We start from the raw sequence: 18,272 nt of genomic DNA on the forward strand, positions 1-18,272 counted from the left end.
CACAGAACAACTTGAACAACACAACTTAAATAAATATTACTTTCAGTCATAGATTAATGAATGTGTTTAGTAGATCCACAGAACAATACAACTTAAATAAATATTACTTTCAGTCATAGATTAATGAATGTGTTTAGTAGATCCACAGAATAAACATCATGTAGTTAAATGAATAAATTTAAAGATCTTAAAAACATGTTTTGTTTGTTTGTTTTAGACCAAAGCCACATTGGGCTATCTGCTGTGTCAACCCAAGATTTTAATTTTTTTAGTCTCACTGGACTATCTGCTGTATTCACCATGAGGAATTGATCCCCAAATTTGTTTTTAGCATCGTAATTCCATAAACCTACCACTGTCTCTCCTTGAGACCTGAAACATATTTGAAGTTGTCTTGATACCATTTAATACTGAATGCTATAGTCCTCTGTACCTACCTGTAGTGCAGGATGAATTCCAAAACCTGTGTCACTGTTCATTCCAAAGGCTGTCACTACCCAATTTGTGAGGACATTGGACAATGAAACACGAAATTTGTGGTAACCCTGAGAGCTATCAAATAAAAGATAAAAATATTTTAACTGATATTACAAATTGAAATGTGGAGATTAACATACATTTGTAAAGAATTTAATAAGATTCTCAAAAAGAGTTTTTCTTAAGCCTAAAGTCAGTTACCTTATAAATCTTTAAATTAATCTCTTTTTTTTTTATGTTATTAGTATCTTGATCATTTGCTGCTCAAACAGCTTATAGATAAATTTATATTCCCTACAGTTTATGATAAAGTTAGAGCATTAGTATTTCTGTGTTTGTCTTTAGACTTTTTGCACAAAGCTACATGCACAAGAGCTATATATTTGTGGTATTTTAAGTTAGAAGTTGGTTTCCCGACAAGAATTAGATAGTTAGACTTGCTAATAACAGCAAATTAATCCAGAAAATAAAAAGAGTAATCAGATTAAACCAGGAAATAAGAAGCGTAATCTGTGTTCAATAACACGACTGAATTCCCTAGCACATGTAAAATAATGAGACTGGACAAGTTCTTTCCTAGCATTGGTCAGTTATATTGGTCAGACTTGTCATTAATAGCACTATCAACTATTTATCTATTACCATTAACTTCTTCATTCATATGCATCAGAATCTTTTACATTCACATATTTTATACGGTAATTCGGACATTTTAATTACCCATCAAATAACACAAACCATTACAGTAGTTGTAATCTTGTTTCCTTTGTTAAGTTCTACTTCTTGAACTTATTTTGATTGAGAAAAAATTACAGAATCTATTCTTTCCTACATAATACCAGATGTTTAATTTAAGCATGCACTCACCCAATGATGATGTTTCTCCACAACCATGAGTTCTCATAAAGTCGCTTCAATCGACTCACGCGATGCAACCTAAATAGTGCCAGGTTTAATTCATCTCTAGGAGGGCCTAAAAATTATACAATATTTCAGCTTTAGCTCACCTGATATACTGTACAACTCAAAGCTTTATAATAGATATTTCTGAAAGTGTTTATACCTATAACTACTTAGAATTTTCTTTTCAGAAAATACAGTACATTAGCTATGTCACAATTGACATAAAAAAGTACTAGTCTCAAATACGATTATCTTTATTTAAGCCTAATCTTAAAACATATTTTTATATAACTAGTTATGTTACCACAATAGACTGTTAATGTTTTAAAGCTATTAATTTGTACATTATAGTTTTACAGTTAAGAACATAAGCTTCAAGAAATATATTTCAATAGTCTTGTTACTATGGTATTAAAAATGAATTTTAATCATTAGTTTTCAGTATTAGAATTAAATAAGAAACTTTATTGATGTATACCAAACCAGTTATGGAAAACATTAAAATATGTTAGTAGTAGTTGTAGTTACAAAGTTTATATAGCATGAAACAAAAAAATTCAATACTTAACAAAACATATATAAACAAAATCGTACATGCTTTAAAGACAGGTAAAGAGATAAAATGGTATACACAGGAAGACAAAACATTTTATATGGCATACGAACACTTGGGCCAAAACAATGGATTAATAATACTCCCATCATAACATCCAAATCAAGAGCATCACTTGGATATAGGAGTGGGGGCAAATGGCATTTTCTGTGAAACATTTATAGTCAGGTTTGTAGTTAAGCACAAAACTACACAATAGGGTATTTGTGCTGTACCCACCTTGGGTTTGAAAACCTGATTTTTAGCATTACAAGTCTGCAGACTTCCTGCTGAGCCACTGGGGGGGATTCTAGTCAGGCCGGATTAACACATATATGTAAAATAAGCCATAGCATAGGGCCAGCAGTTGAATTGGGGGCCCATGCGAAGTCAGCCTTCTTTGCACCCCTAGGCTTTTTGTGAAATGATGTTTCTGATCCAAATTCTGTAGACTTTAAGAGATAACTTTAACATAAAAACCTGTTTTAATAATTATAACCTATAACCTTTTAAAACTTTGAGATTACTTTTAGTTACTTTGTCAGACAAACGACAAAATTTATTTAATTGTAATTTTTGACATCTTACTCTTTATTTATTAACCAATAATTTTGTAAAATGATAAAAAAATTAAGAGTTTCTGTTTTCTTAATTATATGTAAGAATTATATAAAATAATATTCACCAGAAATTTCCATGAAAAGGATATTTGTTGAAAATTATAAAACTTTTAATCATAACTATGAGTATTATGAAAATATATATTTTTGGGGTTGCTGAGTTAGTACTAAAAGTTGTAAATACAGAATAACTGTATTGTAGAAGAATGTGAAAACAGGAAGGGCAATTACATAGGACTGAAATATGAAAAACAAGTGATTACAAAAGATTTGAACATAAGATAAGTAAGTAGGTAAGGTCCTAAGAGAGAGAGAGAGAGAGAGTGAATAGTTGAATATAGCTGAAAACAGAATGAGTACCTACATTGGGTGTAAACATACAGAATAGACAGTTAACATTGAGGAGGGGTCAGACAGGGTGAAAACAAAAACATTAAAATGAGTAAAATTAAATGTATATCTATTTAGTTTATAGTAATTTCTGAGAGAATGTACAATAACACCATAGTTAGTCTTGTTTTTAACATTTTCACTGCTTACAACACACGTACGTGTTTAGTATTCATTCGCAAATGCTCACAAATTAATACAAAAAAAATTAAACATTACATGTTTTAGATTTGTTATTATTGCTTTAGTTAAATTGAAAACATAGCGATATTGCACTAAAATTCGTATCAGAATTTGCCATAGACGATGCCAAGCATCACAGCAGTTAAAATGTTAACAAACTGTCATGTAATAAAACTTCGGGCTAATAAGTTTCACTCTAATAAAGAACCAAAAAGAACGCAAGAAGATGAATTAAAGAGAGTCAAAATTGTCTACTTACGCCCACAAAAAACTGTGGGTGTTTTATTTCCACATCATCAGCAAGTAATACAAGGAAAGATATAAAAACACTAATTAGATTATGTTACATTATCCTTTCACAGTGTCACTGCACAACTAAGTGATAGTTTTTTATATATTATAAAAAAAGAACAGTTAGTAAATATTAAATTAAAATACATGTTTTATAATGTACCATAATAATAACAAAATTTTAATAAACAATTATGCAATGTCTTTACTTTAAAAAAATCAGGACTTCTTTTGGCTAAAGTACTTTTTATATGTCTGGATATGAAATGTCACTAAAAGACAAAATCGTAAATTTCACACAGTATGATATTTTTATCCTAGTAAAGCTTGAAATGTGTCTTGATCTTTTAAATATCTTATATGGTGTGCAGCACACAAGAAGATAGAAGATTCTGATTTTTTTCAGATGTCAAGATATGAAAAACATTGGAGAGTTTTATTACAAGACAAATGTACTAGCCATGTGCTAAAATCCCAGTTAATATGAAAATAATCATACTTAAGTCATTAAAACACTTACATCCACTCTCATCTGAACCATCTGTACAATCATACTGCCCATCACATTGCTTTCTGATTGGATAACACATTCCATCCAAACAAGTTGCATAACCACTATTGTCACAACGATCTATTAAGAAGAAAATCTTTTTACCATTACATCACATACTTATTCAAGAGTTGTAAAAAACATTGATTATGAAATAGAAGGTAGGTAATAATTGAAATTACATACTAGAGTGAAGGTAAAAAAATTTCTGGAATGATAAGGTTTATCCTATAAAGTCAGGAGTGAAATTCTGCCGGTACTCAGGACCAAGACTTATTTTAACTGTGTTCATACCAGAACTTATTTGATCTACTTTTCGTCCAACCCACATGTATTCCATCATACTGATAGAAAGCAGCCACATCATGATACACAGAATATAAACAACTGTTAAATATTCTTCTAATGAACCAATAAATTACCTAACATTATTTCTTGTTTGACAACAAGATTATGAGAAGTTATTTAGCAGTTTCAATGTCAATCATTAGTCAACCAATCAGGTAGTCTCATCTGGCTGTGTGATTTGTCTGATTGGTCAATAATGATAAATATATATATAAATGACACATTTTATTGGCTGATGAACTGTAACCAGTACCTGTCTCTGATATTAGCACATCTAATATCTTCTGGTCATTTAATGGAATGGGAAGCAAAATAAAAAAAAAACTGAGGTAAGTTTGTAATTATGAATTTTTTTTAATTTTTTGCTCCTTTAATATAATTTGTTTCTTTAAAACCATCAATACAATGGTTGTATGTATTTCATTATGTTTTAGTAAACTGTATTATAAATTACACATATTTGCAAAATCCTTTGCGTACGCAAATATACATCGGCACTTTCTATTAAGAATTTCACCATACACTCATTTTCGTTTTTAAGTAACTCTTACAACCTATTTATAATGTCTTTTACAGATGTACAAAGGATAATGAGTTTATAACAATGACTTGTTACTACATAATGTGTGTGTACCTGATCAAAATATGCTGGAATTGAGGTTAATTATTTTTAATGCTTTTGTTTGTTTGTTTGTAATTAAGCACAAAGCTGCACAATGGGCTGTCTGTGCTCTGCCCACCATGGGTATTGAAACCCGGATTCTAGCGTTGTAAGTCCGCAGACATACCGCTGTGCCACTGGGGGGCATTTTGTTTTTAATGCTTCTGAACTGTTATTGTGGGTCGAACGTTATTATAGTATCAAAAAACATATCTCTTTTTGACTGAAAATATTAGAGAAATATTTCATTTATTCATAATCTTTCAAACTTTTCTTAGAACCCTTTAGGTCTTATTAAATTTTTAAACAATGCATACACAAGAATAAAAATCAAAAATTTCAAGCCAAATCCAGCAAAATGTTAATTTATTATTTTTTAGAAATTGTCATTTATATTTTTAAATATTATGGTTTTTTTTCAAGAATGTTAAAAAAAGGCAGGCTCCACCTACCTGGTTGTTTTGTTACATTAGCATCTGTAAACACGATCAAGTTAGCAAACTAGAAAAAAAAAACTTTTCAATTGAGATACACTTCTGAACAAAACACACTAATATTCTTAAGTTATATTATAATATCATTATAATTATTATATTATAATCATGCAAGTGATTATAATTTAAAATAAGACAATTTTAAACCTTCAAATGTTAATCACTTAGTCATGATTTCTAGTTCACATGGTTACTAATATCATAAATATACATACTACCAACTTGTCTAAATTTGAATATTCATCAGTATATCCGAGTAGCAAGGACAGACAATAACCTAATCACACATACCTAAAGTGATCAAGATAAAACTCTACATATCAGAAGAGTTCAAGATCAAGCACCAACTAAGATCTGTATATTCGAGTAGTAAGGTCAGACAATAACCTAATCACACATACCTAAAGTGATCAAGATAAAACTCTACATATCAGAAGGGTTCAAGATCAAGCACCAACTAAGATCTGTATATCCGAGTAGCAAGGACAGACAATAACCTAATCACACATACCTAAAATGATCAAGATAAAACTCTACATATCAGAAGGGTTCAAGATCAAGCACCAACTAAGATCTGTATATCCGAGGTGCAAGGACAGACAATAACCTAATCACACATACCTAAAGTGATCAAGATAAAACTCTACATATCAGAAGAGTTCAAGATCAAGTGGTAACCAAACGCACAAGTAGCAAAAGTCAAACATTACCTTAATTCCATACACCCCCTACCTCCAATGAACAACTTAAACACTTGAATAAAACTTAATAAATTTATCACTAGGTGATACTTAACTTTTCAATTCAACCAAGTTTAAGTTCTCAGGTTTTTAAAGTATTAAGTTTTCGTGCACACTGGATAAAACAATATTTCCATGCCAAAGGAGATTTCCCACACATATTGCATAGATGTCACCACAATACAATAAACTCTAATGATGTGTTAATATTCACTTCAAATTACATTAATTTTTCAATTAAGCTACAATTATGTAAAAGAAAACCAAAACCCCAATGTTTGAAAGTTGTATAATTTTATGGTTAAAAAAATAAGTATAGTATGGAAAGTATAGAAAAGCTAACTGTCAGGGTTTTAAACATGAGTGGGATGGGATTCTTCTACAGTAGGTGTCTGCGACTTGTTGGCAATAAATTTGGACAATAAATGGACAGCACACAGTCCACTTGTTTTAAAATAGTATATATTCAAAATAAGTCAAACTATGTACAAAAATTCTTTACACTATAGGAAATTGCAGTTTTATATTAAACTCTAAATAATTCTCTTTTCTTGTCAAAAGTCCACACAGGCTGATTCAATTACTTTAGAATTCAACTGACAAGACGAATTATTTTTCTATACTCTTATCACAATAGTATCAGTGAATAATTCACTTATGTTACTCTGTGGGTTATCAAGGTTGTATAGTGAACTTTAAATAACTGTCTCCTTTTTGTCAAAGTCCACACAGGCGGGTTCAATTAACTTAGAACACTCTTTGACAAGACAAATTATTCCCTTATTTCTGTTAAACTATGAAACTCACTTAAACATATCACACGCGAAGGATAATCACTCACAGACCAGCTAACTTCATGTTTTCTTTCAACAACTAACTTTTTTTCTTGACTGAACTTTTCCTTTCTAGCAATCGCTTGGTCACCTATATATAGATATATATATTGCCAAACTGAGGCCTAGAACTTTTTATAAATTAGGAGATGCTATGATGTAACAAGAAAAACCTGGGGGGTTTTGAGAAAGATGACATCAACAATACTACAACAATTGAACTACACACACAACATACAACTCTTACCAAGTTACGTAAAGAAATTTGTCATTAATATCGCCTTCAAAATAATTAACCTTAACACTCTTGTTATGAAAACTAAATATTCATTAAATATTAGATCACTAAATGAACTAAATAATAACTAAACAGTCTAGTATATCCAACACTAATGCAAGTTCATACTTCACATTAAACACACTTAGCACAATGCCAACACTAACCACATTTAACACAATGTCAACACTAACCGCATTTAAAATAACACTAACACTTAACATATTTAAGACAATGACAAAATAATAATAATTAACACAATGATGCCAATTAATGCATTAGATACAACAATTAAAATATAATGGACAGATTTTAGTTAATATTAATACTGCATAATGAAAAATAAATTCATACAAAAATCCATAAAGAGAGAGAGTGAAACATAAATATCAAATGAACTTAAATATGTGATTCAACAAGTTATTTAAGCTACATGCCAATTACATGATTATTTAGACAATTACACTTGGAATATACAGAATGCTCTCTAAGCAACTTAGCTCAGAAAGAATACCAGAGAAGATGAAATAAAGAGATATATTACCTCAAAAGTCCTGTTGGTGTCAATGCCATAAGTTGAAGATGGAAAGCGTAATATTTCATCGGGTTCTCCCTCTCTAGAGTGACACACATGCATTAAGGTTCCATTGGCATCATCATCATCAAAAGTTGTCATTTTGTACAATACCTAAAAGTACAAATTTTATATTACGTTTGTTACATAAAAATACACCACCATTATATGGACATTTGCTATTAACTTAACGTTAAAATGCATCGTGAAATAACTTGAGGCTGTTGAGCTTTCAGTTAGATTTAGCACTCATGTCTTTTTACTTTATACATTGTGATATTAAAATAAAACCTAGGTGCTCAAATAAGGTAGTACAATTGTGGTGTCAACACCGATTCTACGAATCTGACATGATCATTTGCACCAAGTGACAAATCAGTTCATATTCTAGCCAGTTATTTAAACCATAAATTGTTGACCAAGTCTGAATCTCACTTCAGTTATTGTTGTTAGTTTAGCATTAACTAGACTTTGTGAAAGCAATTTATTAATTCAGTCATTTGTTGACCATCAAAGCGTATAGTCGACATGAATACCTGAAACGTCCTTGCTTTTCTCTCCAAAATTTTGAAAGTAGATACATAAAAAAACAATTTCTTCTTTAGTTTGCCTACTACGGCATTGGTTCCAATCATTTTTCTCGCCCACCACACCATCCAACCAACTAGTCTTTTCCCAATCCCCATTAATGTAAGTTTCTTAGCTTATCTTCTGTGTGGTACGTTATCAAAAGCTTTCTGAAAACCCAAACCATCATCTAACTAGATGACGAGTAACATCCTGTATTCTGTTACTAGTGGAGTTCCTCTGGTGTCAGTGCTTGGGATTTTAAGTTGTTGTTTCCTTTCTATGTGAATGACACTGACAGGAGTGTAATTTGTAAATTAATAGTTTTCTGATGACTTTAAACTTTTGGGAAATTTTAACTGTACTGACCAGTTAGTTCTGATCCCTTAATTTCATAGACAACTTTGTACAATATCAACTTTTTGAAGTACTTTTATATTACATTGTAAAACAATATACTTCATTAACTATCTTTAAAAACCCCAATTTTTTTTTAACTGTCTTGTGGACCAGCACCAGTCCACAGACCGACAGTTGGGAACCATTGCTCCATAGTATATTTGTCACCATTCAGCAAGATCCTCTCTCTCAAAAAATAAAAAAAAACCTCATGCCTAGCAACACACCCGAAGGCAACCTATAAAATGACTCAGATTTTATAAGTTATAAAAAGTATATCAGACAGAATTCTTCACACAGAGACATATAAAAGTGTATGAATGGGTAACCATACTTTTGAAGAGCAACAAGTAAGTTTCATTCAGATCACAATAATATCTTGACTCAGAAGAAATCAAAATGATATTAGGAACAAAACTGTTTCCATTATATTCTGAGAACTGAATTTTAAAACTACAAGTCAGGTGTAGTTGTCAGAAGGAGTTGGCTGATAATGTTAAACCAACAACAATAATGTTTTTAAGTACATACAAAATGTTAAAATGGGGACTGGTGATAGCATGATAATAGCAAGGTTTCTGTTGAAGGATATGAGATGGCTGGTTTGAGTGTTCTCTTCTGTTTTTAGATATTAGTCTGTTGATGGTAAATAGAAATACTGAGATATTAAAAATATACAAGGCATCAAGATTAGACAATGTTTTATGTAGGATTTTAATGAAGGCCAAGGATCATGCATATAAGCCCCCCCCCCCCTCTCTCTCTCTAATTTTTGGTAGGTCAATAGACAGAAAGTTATTAAGGTTACTTCTATTATATTTTAAAGGAGATGATAGGAGTTTCCCTGGAAATTAAGACAAGATAAATGTTTTTTCATACAGGGAAAAATTCTAGTATCTGATATCACAATCATTTAGTGAAATATGATGTCATAAAAGAAGGTCAACATAGATTCACTAAAGGGAAATCTTGCCTTACTAATTTATAACTTTGATTCGGGGATATTATTTGTCACCTAGCTGGATGATGGTGTGGATTTGGTGTGCTTGGGTTTTCTAAAGGCTTTTAATAAGGTGCCACACAGAAGATTAGCTAAGAAAATCACATTAATGGAGACTGGGGAAAGGTTAGTTGGTTGGATGGTGTGGTGGCTGGGTGAGAAAAATGAAAAGGTTGTTATTAATGGAGTTCCGTCACATTGGACCCTCGTTATTAATGGAGTTTCTCTGGGATCAACACTTGGGGTTTTTAAGTTGTTTTCTTACATGAATGATACTCATAGGGGCATAATTAGTAAATTAATAACGTTTTCTGATGACCTAAACTCTTGGAAAATTTTAGCTGTATAGAGGATGTTAAAGTACAAAAATTACTTGGATCAATTAGTAATTTGGAAAAAAAACCCTCACTAACTGACTTTTATTCATATTAAGTGCATGGTAGTTCATTTCAGTTATCATAATTTCAATCACATATTTCATATGGATAAGAATCTTGGCATAGAGGTAAATAAGTCATGTCATCAAAACAGTGCTCTGTTATTAGTAGTAACACTAATGGATTTTTTGGGTATATTTATGGACATATTGGTTAGAAGTCAAGAGAGGTAATCATCTTTCTGTACAAATCATTTGTAAGGCCTCAACTGGAATAGTTGTATTGTTTAGAATATTGATTTATTAGAGGGGTTCATAAAGGAAAACTACTTGGATGATTAGGGGGATGAAAAGGTTATCTTATATGAATAGGTCAAGATCTCTTGATAAATGGAAAATAAGAAGTAATCTGATTGAATTTTCTCATGGGATCGACATGATATTGGTCTTCAGTTTGTTTATGCTGTATTCTGCAAACAATACGATGAAAGGGCATAAATTTAAGATTTAGGAAAGAGAGGCTAGGCTCCACCTAAGACAGTTATATTTTTGTAACAGGCTCATGGATTGAAGTTCCATTGGCAGTAGAGGAGGCCAGAACTTTATAGCACTTTCAATGAATCACTGAAAAGAAAGAATACGTCTAAAATTTCTCTTTTTATATTTCCTTTCCTCAAGATATGAGTGTGAAAGGTCAGCGTTGTAGGACAAAATGGCCTCTTGTTATTTTATGTTACTGTATTCATGTGATATATTACACTTGATGTTTTGTAACCAACACCATTTGATACTTTTTTAAACACAAAAGTAATTACTGATAAAATGACATTTTGTGCACGTGCTGTTAGGCTTAGAACCACAAGCGTACAGCTGCAATGTCCAGTTAAAGATGTTAACTTTCAATGGATGACATCAATAATTTTACATGTAAAAAAACTTAAGTTATCTATGCATTTCAATGGCTGCTCAACTTACATCCCCGTGGTTAAGTTCACTGCCCATCTGCATACTGTACAGAGTTTTTTCAATTGCTGAAATACCGACGTACATGCCAGGTTGACCACTAACACTTACTTCAACGATATCATCATTCTTGCCAATCTTCTTCAAGTTCATTGTGAACTAAGATAATTTAGAAAAATAAAATAAATTATTCACATTTCCTCATTTAATGTTCCTGATTCCTAAATACATCAAGAATAATCCTAATAAGCAACAAAAAAATAACAATAATAATTTAAATACTGTTTCAATTAAAATTTTCCCATCACAACATTTCTTCAATTGATTAGAAATAAAACATTTTATTTACCAAAACATTACCACAAAATGACAAATCTTACATTATTTCTGGAGAATCCATCGACTGGAAATGTCAGACTATCAGCAATGACTACACCTTCTCGGGCAATATTGTAAATTACTATTGTAGCAGTGGGCGTCATTTGAGGTGAGACAGCCACAGCAAAAGTTTTGATACTGGATGCCATTTTTTCCTGCCCAGTCAATAAAATAATTCCTTTGGAAATAACCTGAACATAAAACCACTCATGATCACATATTTAAACATTACCATTGATCATTATCTACAATATACTGAACAATTTACGATATCAGCTTTCAAAACAATACATTCATTTTGTAATTAAATACACAATAATTATTAATATCAGTCATACTGAGATGGTTTGTTATAACCCACATCCACTCAAAAGTGCACATATCGGATCTGTAACATCTATACTTCTACTGTCCACAACTTTGGTAGTTGGGTCTATAACAGGTAAACGATGTTTTGAAACATTCTGTTAAAACTCAACTATTTTTCTGAAACACTTTTCATAAACTGAAATTCTGCCAAGTAGTTGTCACTATAAAATCCTTTCAATTTTTATAAGACAAGATTACAGAATAGTTTTATGATGATAGGTACCAACTATTAGTAACTAAATAATTATTATTAACACAAACTTTAAGTTAGTTCAATATCATAAACCTGAAACAAAGTAATGTCTGTATCTTGCCTAAGTTTAATGATTGCGATGGCTTACACATGAGCATCATTATAATTTTCTTACATTAAAATAAAATACATCCCTTACTCTGCACATTGTCATCTTTTAGATTAAATATGTACTTCTTAAACATGGAAAAATATTTACTGTGCCAAAAACTTTATTTAAAATATGTAACTGTTAAGGGCAAAAGTTGTTCTGCAACAATTACAATCCAATAATTATAGCTCCATCTGGTGAGAAATTATTGTAATTTAATAATATTAATAATGACTTCTTTGATTGATATTTGTTTAAGCAATGGTTCAATTGCCTCTTGTTAATAAAATTTTATGACTAATCATATTTCATGAAGGTGGAGTCTTGGGGGGCTTGCCTTTATGCAGACATTTTAATTTAAAATGAACTTGATTTGGTGCAAAATTAATATCTGTGAAGCACTATAAAAACAAAAGTTGTAAGCTTTTGCTGCATAAATTAGAGCAAATGTACACAGAAAGTATGGTTTTAGATTAACATATGGCTGACAAGGGGCCTTTTTGGTCCTTTAAGGTTGTTCACCGTACCTACCCCTGAGAAAAATTAAAACCCATCCTTTATTTTACAGGAAATCATCAATTCCCTTCTTAAAGTGCTGGCCCCCATACTGCCAACAGCAACTTATCACCCTGTTTGAAAACTGGCTTAAAGAGCCAAGCCTGTCTTTTCCAAATCTTAACCATGTGACTTCCCACCCTATTGTCTTCAGAATATAGTACTTCCAAAGAAATCAGAAGTTTTTATATTATGAATCCCCCTAGATAATCTTGTAAACTTCAACATCACCTCTTACCATTATTTTCTCAAGAGAAAATAAGAGATCTTAACCTGTTCCTATAACATAACCCTTCCATTCCTGGAATCATCCTAGTAGTCCTCTTCCAAACCTCATACAGTAAGTCAATATCCTTTCTTAGATAAGGAGACCAAAACTTTCATAGGTGGCTTAAAACAATTGTCAGTTACAAACTTTCTACCCTTGAAATCCCTGATTTTGACCCACATAGATTCAACCTCTTGAAGAGTTAGGGGGGATCTGATTGAGATGTTCAAGATTGTAAAGGGAATTGATAGTGTTGATGCATCATTTTTTTATATTTAACAATGAGACTTAGTTGGAATAGGGACCAAAAATATAAATTTTGGCAAGGTAGGAGTCATCTTCAGCTGAGACAGTTTCATTTTTCTAACAGGGTGGTTAGCCTTTGGAATGGGTTGCCTTCAGATGTTCTAGAGGCAGTAAATTTAAGTGAGTTTAAGAAAAAGCTTGATAAGTATATGCATGAAAAGGGCTGGCTTTAAGATTTTTTTTAATTTATTTTTTAATTATTTTAACTTAGTTTAGAGGATGGAACATCTGAGATGGACAAATAGGTCTCATGTTGTCCCAAAATATTATGTTATGTTAAATAAATCCTTATATAAAAAGTCATTTTACTTCCTTTAAAAGGTCTATCACTATTAAATAACCTATTATTTGAAATTAATTCCTTTTATAAATATTCTCCAAACCTAACTACATTTCATGAAGTAACTCCTATTTAAGTAGCTTATCCAAGTGGCGCCCATCTCCAGTATACAATTCACCCTTACCCTGAAATCTATCTTGCAGCTTCAACCAGCCCATCTGTTGCCCTGATAACCTTTCATTTAAGCCTTGCATCCTGTTAAATAATTCATTTCCACATCTAGCTAAAATGGAGTACTCCTGAATATCTATTTCTCTCTATCTCTAAACTCCTAGAAAGTTATATATACTCTATTCTAATTTACAATTTCCAACATCATTTGCTCCTATTTTTCACTAAAAAGGGATAGATAGGAATGGATAATAAGGTATGGAATCTCTGTATCCATACTTAGGAATGGATAATGAGGTATGGAATCTCTGTATCCATACTTAGAAATGGATAATGAGGTATGGAATCTCTATAATATTTAGGATCCATACTTAGAAATGGATAATGAGGTATGGAATCTCTGTATCCATACTTAGGAATGGATAATAAGGTATGGAATCTGTATCCATACTTAGGAATGGATAATAAGGTATGGAATCTCTGTATCCATACTTAGGAATGGATAATAAGGTATGGAATCTCTGTATCCATACTTAGGAATGGATAATAAGGTATGGAATCTGTATCCATACTTAGGAATGGATAATGAGGTATGGAATCTCTATCCATATGTAAGGAATGGATAATAAGGTATGGAATCTCTGTATCCATATGTAAGGAATGGATAATAAGGTATGGAATCTCTGTATCCATATGTAAGGAATGGATAATAAGGTATGGAATCTCTATCCATATGTAAGGAATAGATAATGAGGTATGGAATCTCTGTATCCATATGCAAGGAATGGATAATAAGGTATGGAATCTCTGTATCCATATGTAAGGAATGGATAATAAGGTATGGAATCTCTTATCCATATGTAAGGAATAGATAATGAGGTATGGAATCTCTGTATCCATATGCAAGGAATGGATAATAAGGTATACAGTATTTGTATCCACACTTAAGGATGATTATCCTGGAGTTTTAGTATTAATTAAATAAGGTTCTTTGAGGACATTAATTTTTTCTAGCATAAAAACCAATTAAGTAATTTATCAAACAAAAAGTTCTCATCTTTCAAAGTAGTTTCTAGGTAGAAAGAGTAAACATAATTTTGTTGTGAATTTCATGCAAAGCTACACAACGGCTATTTGTGCTAGCCATCTCTAATTTATCAGTGGTAAACTAGAGGGAAGGCAGCTATTCAACACCACCAACCAACCCCTGGGCTACTCTTTTACCAACACATAGTGGGATTGTTTGTTTGTTTTTGAATTTCGCATAAAGCTACACGAGGGCTATCTGCACTAGCCATCCCTAATTTAGCAGTGTAAGACTAGAGGGAAGGCAGCTAGTCATCACCACCCACCGCTAACTCTTGCGCTACTCTTTTACCAATGAATAGTGGGATTGACCGTAACATTATAATGCCCCCATGGCTGAAAGGGCGAGCATGCTTGGTGGGACAGGATTCGTACCCGCAACTCTCAGATTGCGTGTCTAGCGCTCTAACCACTTGGCCATGCCGGGCCTAGTGGGATTGACTGTCACATTATAATTCCCCCCCACACCTGAAAGGATGAGTATGTTCAGTGATGGGGATTCAAACTTGTTACCCTTAGATTGTGAGTCGAGCACCCTAACCACCAGGCCAGGAAACATAATAAATTGATACTTTCTAAACTTCCAAACGTTAACAAATAAGATATAACAGTGTAAGCTGTTCGTTTAACTCTTCCAAAAAAAAATGTGAAGTTTATAACTAGAAGAATTAAGAAATATAAGTAGTTATCCTGTTAACTAAACAAAAGTGAAAGATAAAAATTTCGACGTAATAAACATCAAATGTTAATTATTTTACGAAAAGTTGGATGTTTCAAGATCTTCCAACAGCTACAACTTACCACATATGAAAAATCTTCTACATAGTAGTCAGCTCTGACGTGGAAAATAATGAACTCACCCACCTGTCAAAACAAATAAAACAAAGGTTTAAAATTAGTTTATTTTCAGTTTCTTTCTTACTGCAGCTGCTAAAAGTTATCGTTAACAGTGTGATATTACACAAGTGTAGTGATAACGTAATAAACACTTCTTACTCTGTAGATATACTTTCATTGGTAATTTCAAATAAACAATTGTTTCTAAACGACATAACTTAAAAATAATTTACTCGTGATATTCGCATGTCTTAAAACCATTCGTGTGAAAATGCAGAGGCAGCTTTACCCCCCCCTAAAAAAAAGGAGTTATAGTAAAAGATAATATTAAGTTTAAATTTCTTGAGATAAAAAATATTGTATTCGTGGATATCCTGATTTGATATAAATAAAAGCTGTAAAGGAATTACATTAGTCGTAAATATCATTAAACATTAATTCAAAACTGTAAAACGGTTAATAGGTTTATTGTTGCATGACCACTTAGGGTACAAGTTACGCCTTAACTGTTTCAGCATTAAATTGATACATATTAATAGTATAAATCTTCAAAGTTTTACAACGTGTAAAACTCAGTAACTATTTTATAACATTTTATGTTTTGCCTCGTTTCTTACCTTTGCACTTTTAGTACTAGTAGTCACCTGAAGATGGCGCTCAGTAGGAGAGTAGGAAGCATAAACAAGGAGGCTAGCTTTCGCTCGTTCTCCAGTTTCGTCTTTGTATTCGGCCTGTAAATATGAGCCGACAATTATCATCACATACATATTTCTCTTCTTTCTTATGACGCATCAAAAGATAACATGTCATTTTGAAGAGCGAAAGCGACTATAAAAATAATGTAAAATCCACAGAATTTGAAAATTTTTCAAAGACTGCCCTTTTTTTGGTTAATTTATAATAGTCTGTTTTTCCTTTTTTTTTCAGAATTGTTCCCAGGGGGTAGCAATAATTTTACGGACTTACAACGCTAAAATCTGGGGTTCGATTCCTCGCGATAGATACAGCAGTTAGCTGTGGGCTGGTGGGCAGAGCACAGATAACCCATTGTGCAGCTTTGTGCTTAACTACAAACAAACATACAAATCAAGAAATATCAGGGAATTAAATTATAAACATACAGACATGAAATTGGAAGTTGGGATTTTTTTTATGTATTTATATATTGTTTAATTGTATGGTGTACATCTTAGTATTATAAATAGTAAGGCAGTTTACAGCAATAATGCACTTGTATATCTGATGATGGCTGCCAGGCACGGCTAAAACTAGTCAGTTTTTATTTGTTACCAGTTTTGCGTTAATAAAGTTTTATTTGTGTATTTTAAAGCCGTTCTACTGAACCTGTGTATGAAGTCGATTCAACTTCTTATTATGTATTGCTTTAAAAATTATTTTCAACTTCAATTTTTACGAGATAAAACAAAAGGCATAATGTATCAGCACATTGTGCTTATCTAAGGTTGTATAAAGACCAAAGTATGGTTTGTTTGTTTGTTGTTGTTAAGCGCAAAGAAACATAATGGGCTATCTGTGATCTACCCACTACGGGTATCGAAACCCAATTTTTTAGCGATATGATTTCTCAGACATCCCACTGTGCCACTGGGGGGATGTCTGTGAAGTTACAACGCTAGAAGTATGACCAAGGCAAATTAAACAATGCATTTATTACAATACATTAACATTATAACCACCATATCATATACTAGTTGACATACTCAACAACACAAGGGGAAGGTGTAGGGGCTGTGGGAGAGATCCGAACGCTGAATCCATATGTCACTCCCCTTATGTCACTTATGTATATGCCAGGTTTGGTGACAAGTGGTCCAGAAGTTCACCAGTTATAAGCGGACACACACACACGGATTTTGTTAAATAATGACTTTGACTTTTAAAATATAATTACAAAAAAAAAACATTATTCACATACATACACGCTATCTAAGCAATTAAATTTTTATCCTAAACTTCATCTTAATTAAAACTATGATAAAATAAAACAGGAACATAAAACAAAAACCCTAGTTCTCTACTGTCAATCAGTCTGGAGCTCCTGACTTTATTACCTCTAGCTTTAGTGTCCTAACTGTGTTCAATAAGATATCTCCTCCTAGCTCAGTCCTTAAGTCCAACTCCAGCTCCCAAAGTCCCGGACGTACAGGCGATACGAGCTCGTGTTTGATGTCTAACTCCTGGGAGATCCCGTTAGTCATGGTCAATGTAGGCCTGATGTCCAGTTTCTGGCTGGACAAACGCCATGGAGGAAGTTCCGATCCATCATGGTAAGACGCTACAAGCTGATGGGTACAGAGGTCATTACCAGAAAGAAGTCAACTAATGTGCAACAATCGTTCTTGTAACAAACATCATATAAAACAAATCATATCAGAATAAATCATGTGAAGTGCAACAATCGTTCTTGTAACAACATCAT

At 32.2% G+C, this 18,272-nt stretch overlaps 1 protein-coding gene across 1 annotated transcript in view; it reads right to left on the minus strand.

Annotated features, from left to right (window-relative positions):
- The window catches only part of LOC106470760 (CD109 antigen-like), a 50,190-nt gene that overhangs the window by 26,167 nt on the left and 5,751 nt on the right, over positions 1–18,272 (minus strand). The window contains exons 4-14 of the mRNA XM_022399390.1: positions 17,905–18,135; positions 16,450–16,563; positions 15,797–15,859; positions 11,619–11,807; positions 11,251–11,397; positions 7,904–8,047; positions 5,468–5,516; positions 3,977–4,087; positions 3,425–3,436; positions 1,345–1,450; positions 438–552 (exon numbers count right to left, since the gene is read on the minus strand). Coding sequence (XP_022255098.1) covers positions 438–552; positions 1,345–1,450; positions 3,425–3,436; positions 3,977–4,087; positions 5,468–5,516; positions 7,904–8,047; positions 11,251–11,397; positions 11,619–11,807; positions 15,797–15,859; positions 16,450–16,563; positions 17,905–18,135 — 1,281 coding nt within the window. The remainder of the gene's footprint in view (positions 1–437; positions 553–1,344; positions 1,451–3,424; positions 3,437–3,976; positions 4,088–5,467; positions 5,517–7,903; positions 8,048–11,250; positions 11,398–11,618; positions 11,808–15,796; positions 15,860–16,449; positions 16,564–17,904; positions 18,136–18,272) is intronic.

The sequence above is a fragment of the Limulus polyphemus genome, unplaced genomic scaffold (assembly GCF_000517525.1).
Source record: "Limulus polyphemus unplaced genomic scaffold, Limulus_polyphemus-2.1.2 Scaffold4205, whole genome shotgun sequence".
Classification (NCBI taxonomy): Eukaryota; Metazoa; Arthropoda; class Merostomata; order Xiphosura; family Limulidae; genus Limulus; species Limulus polyphemus.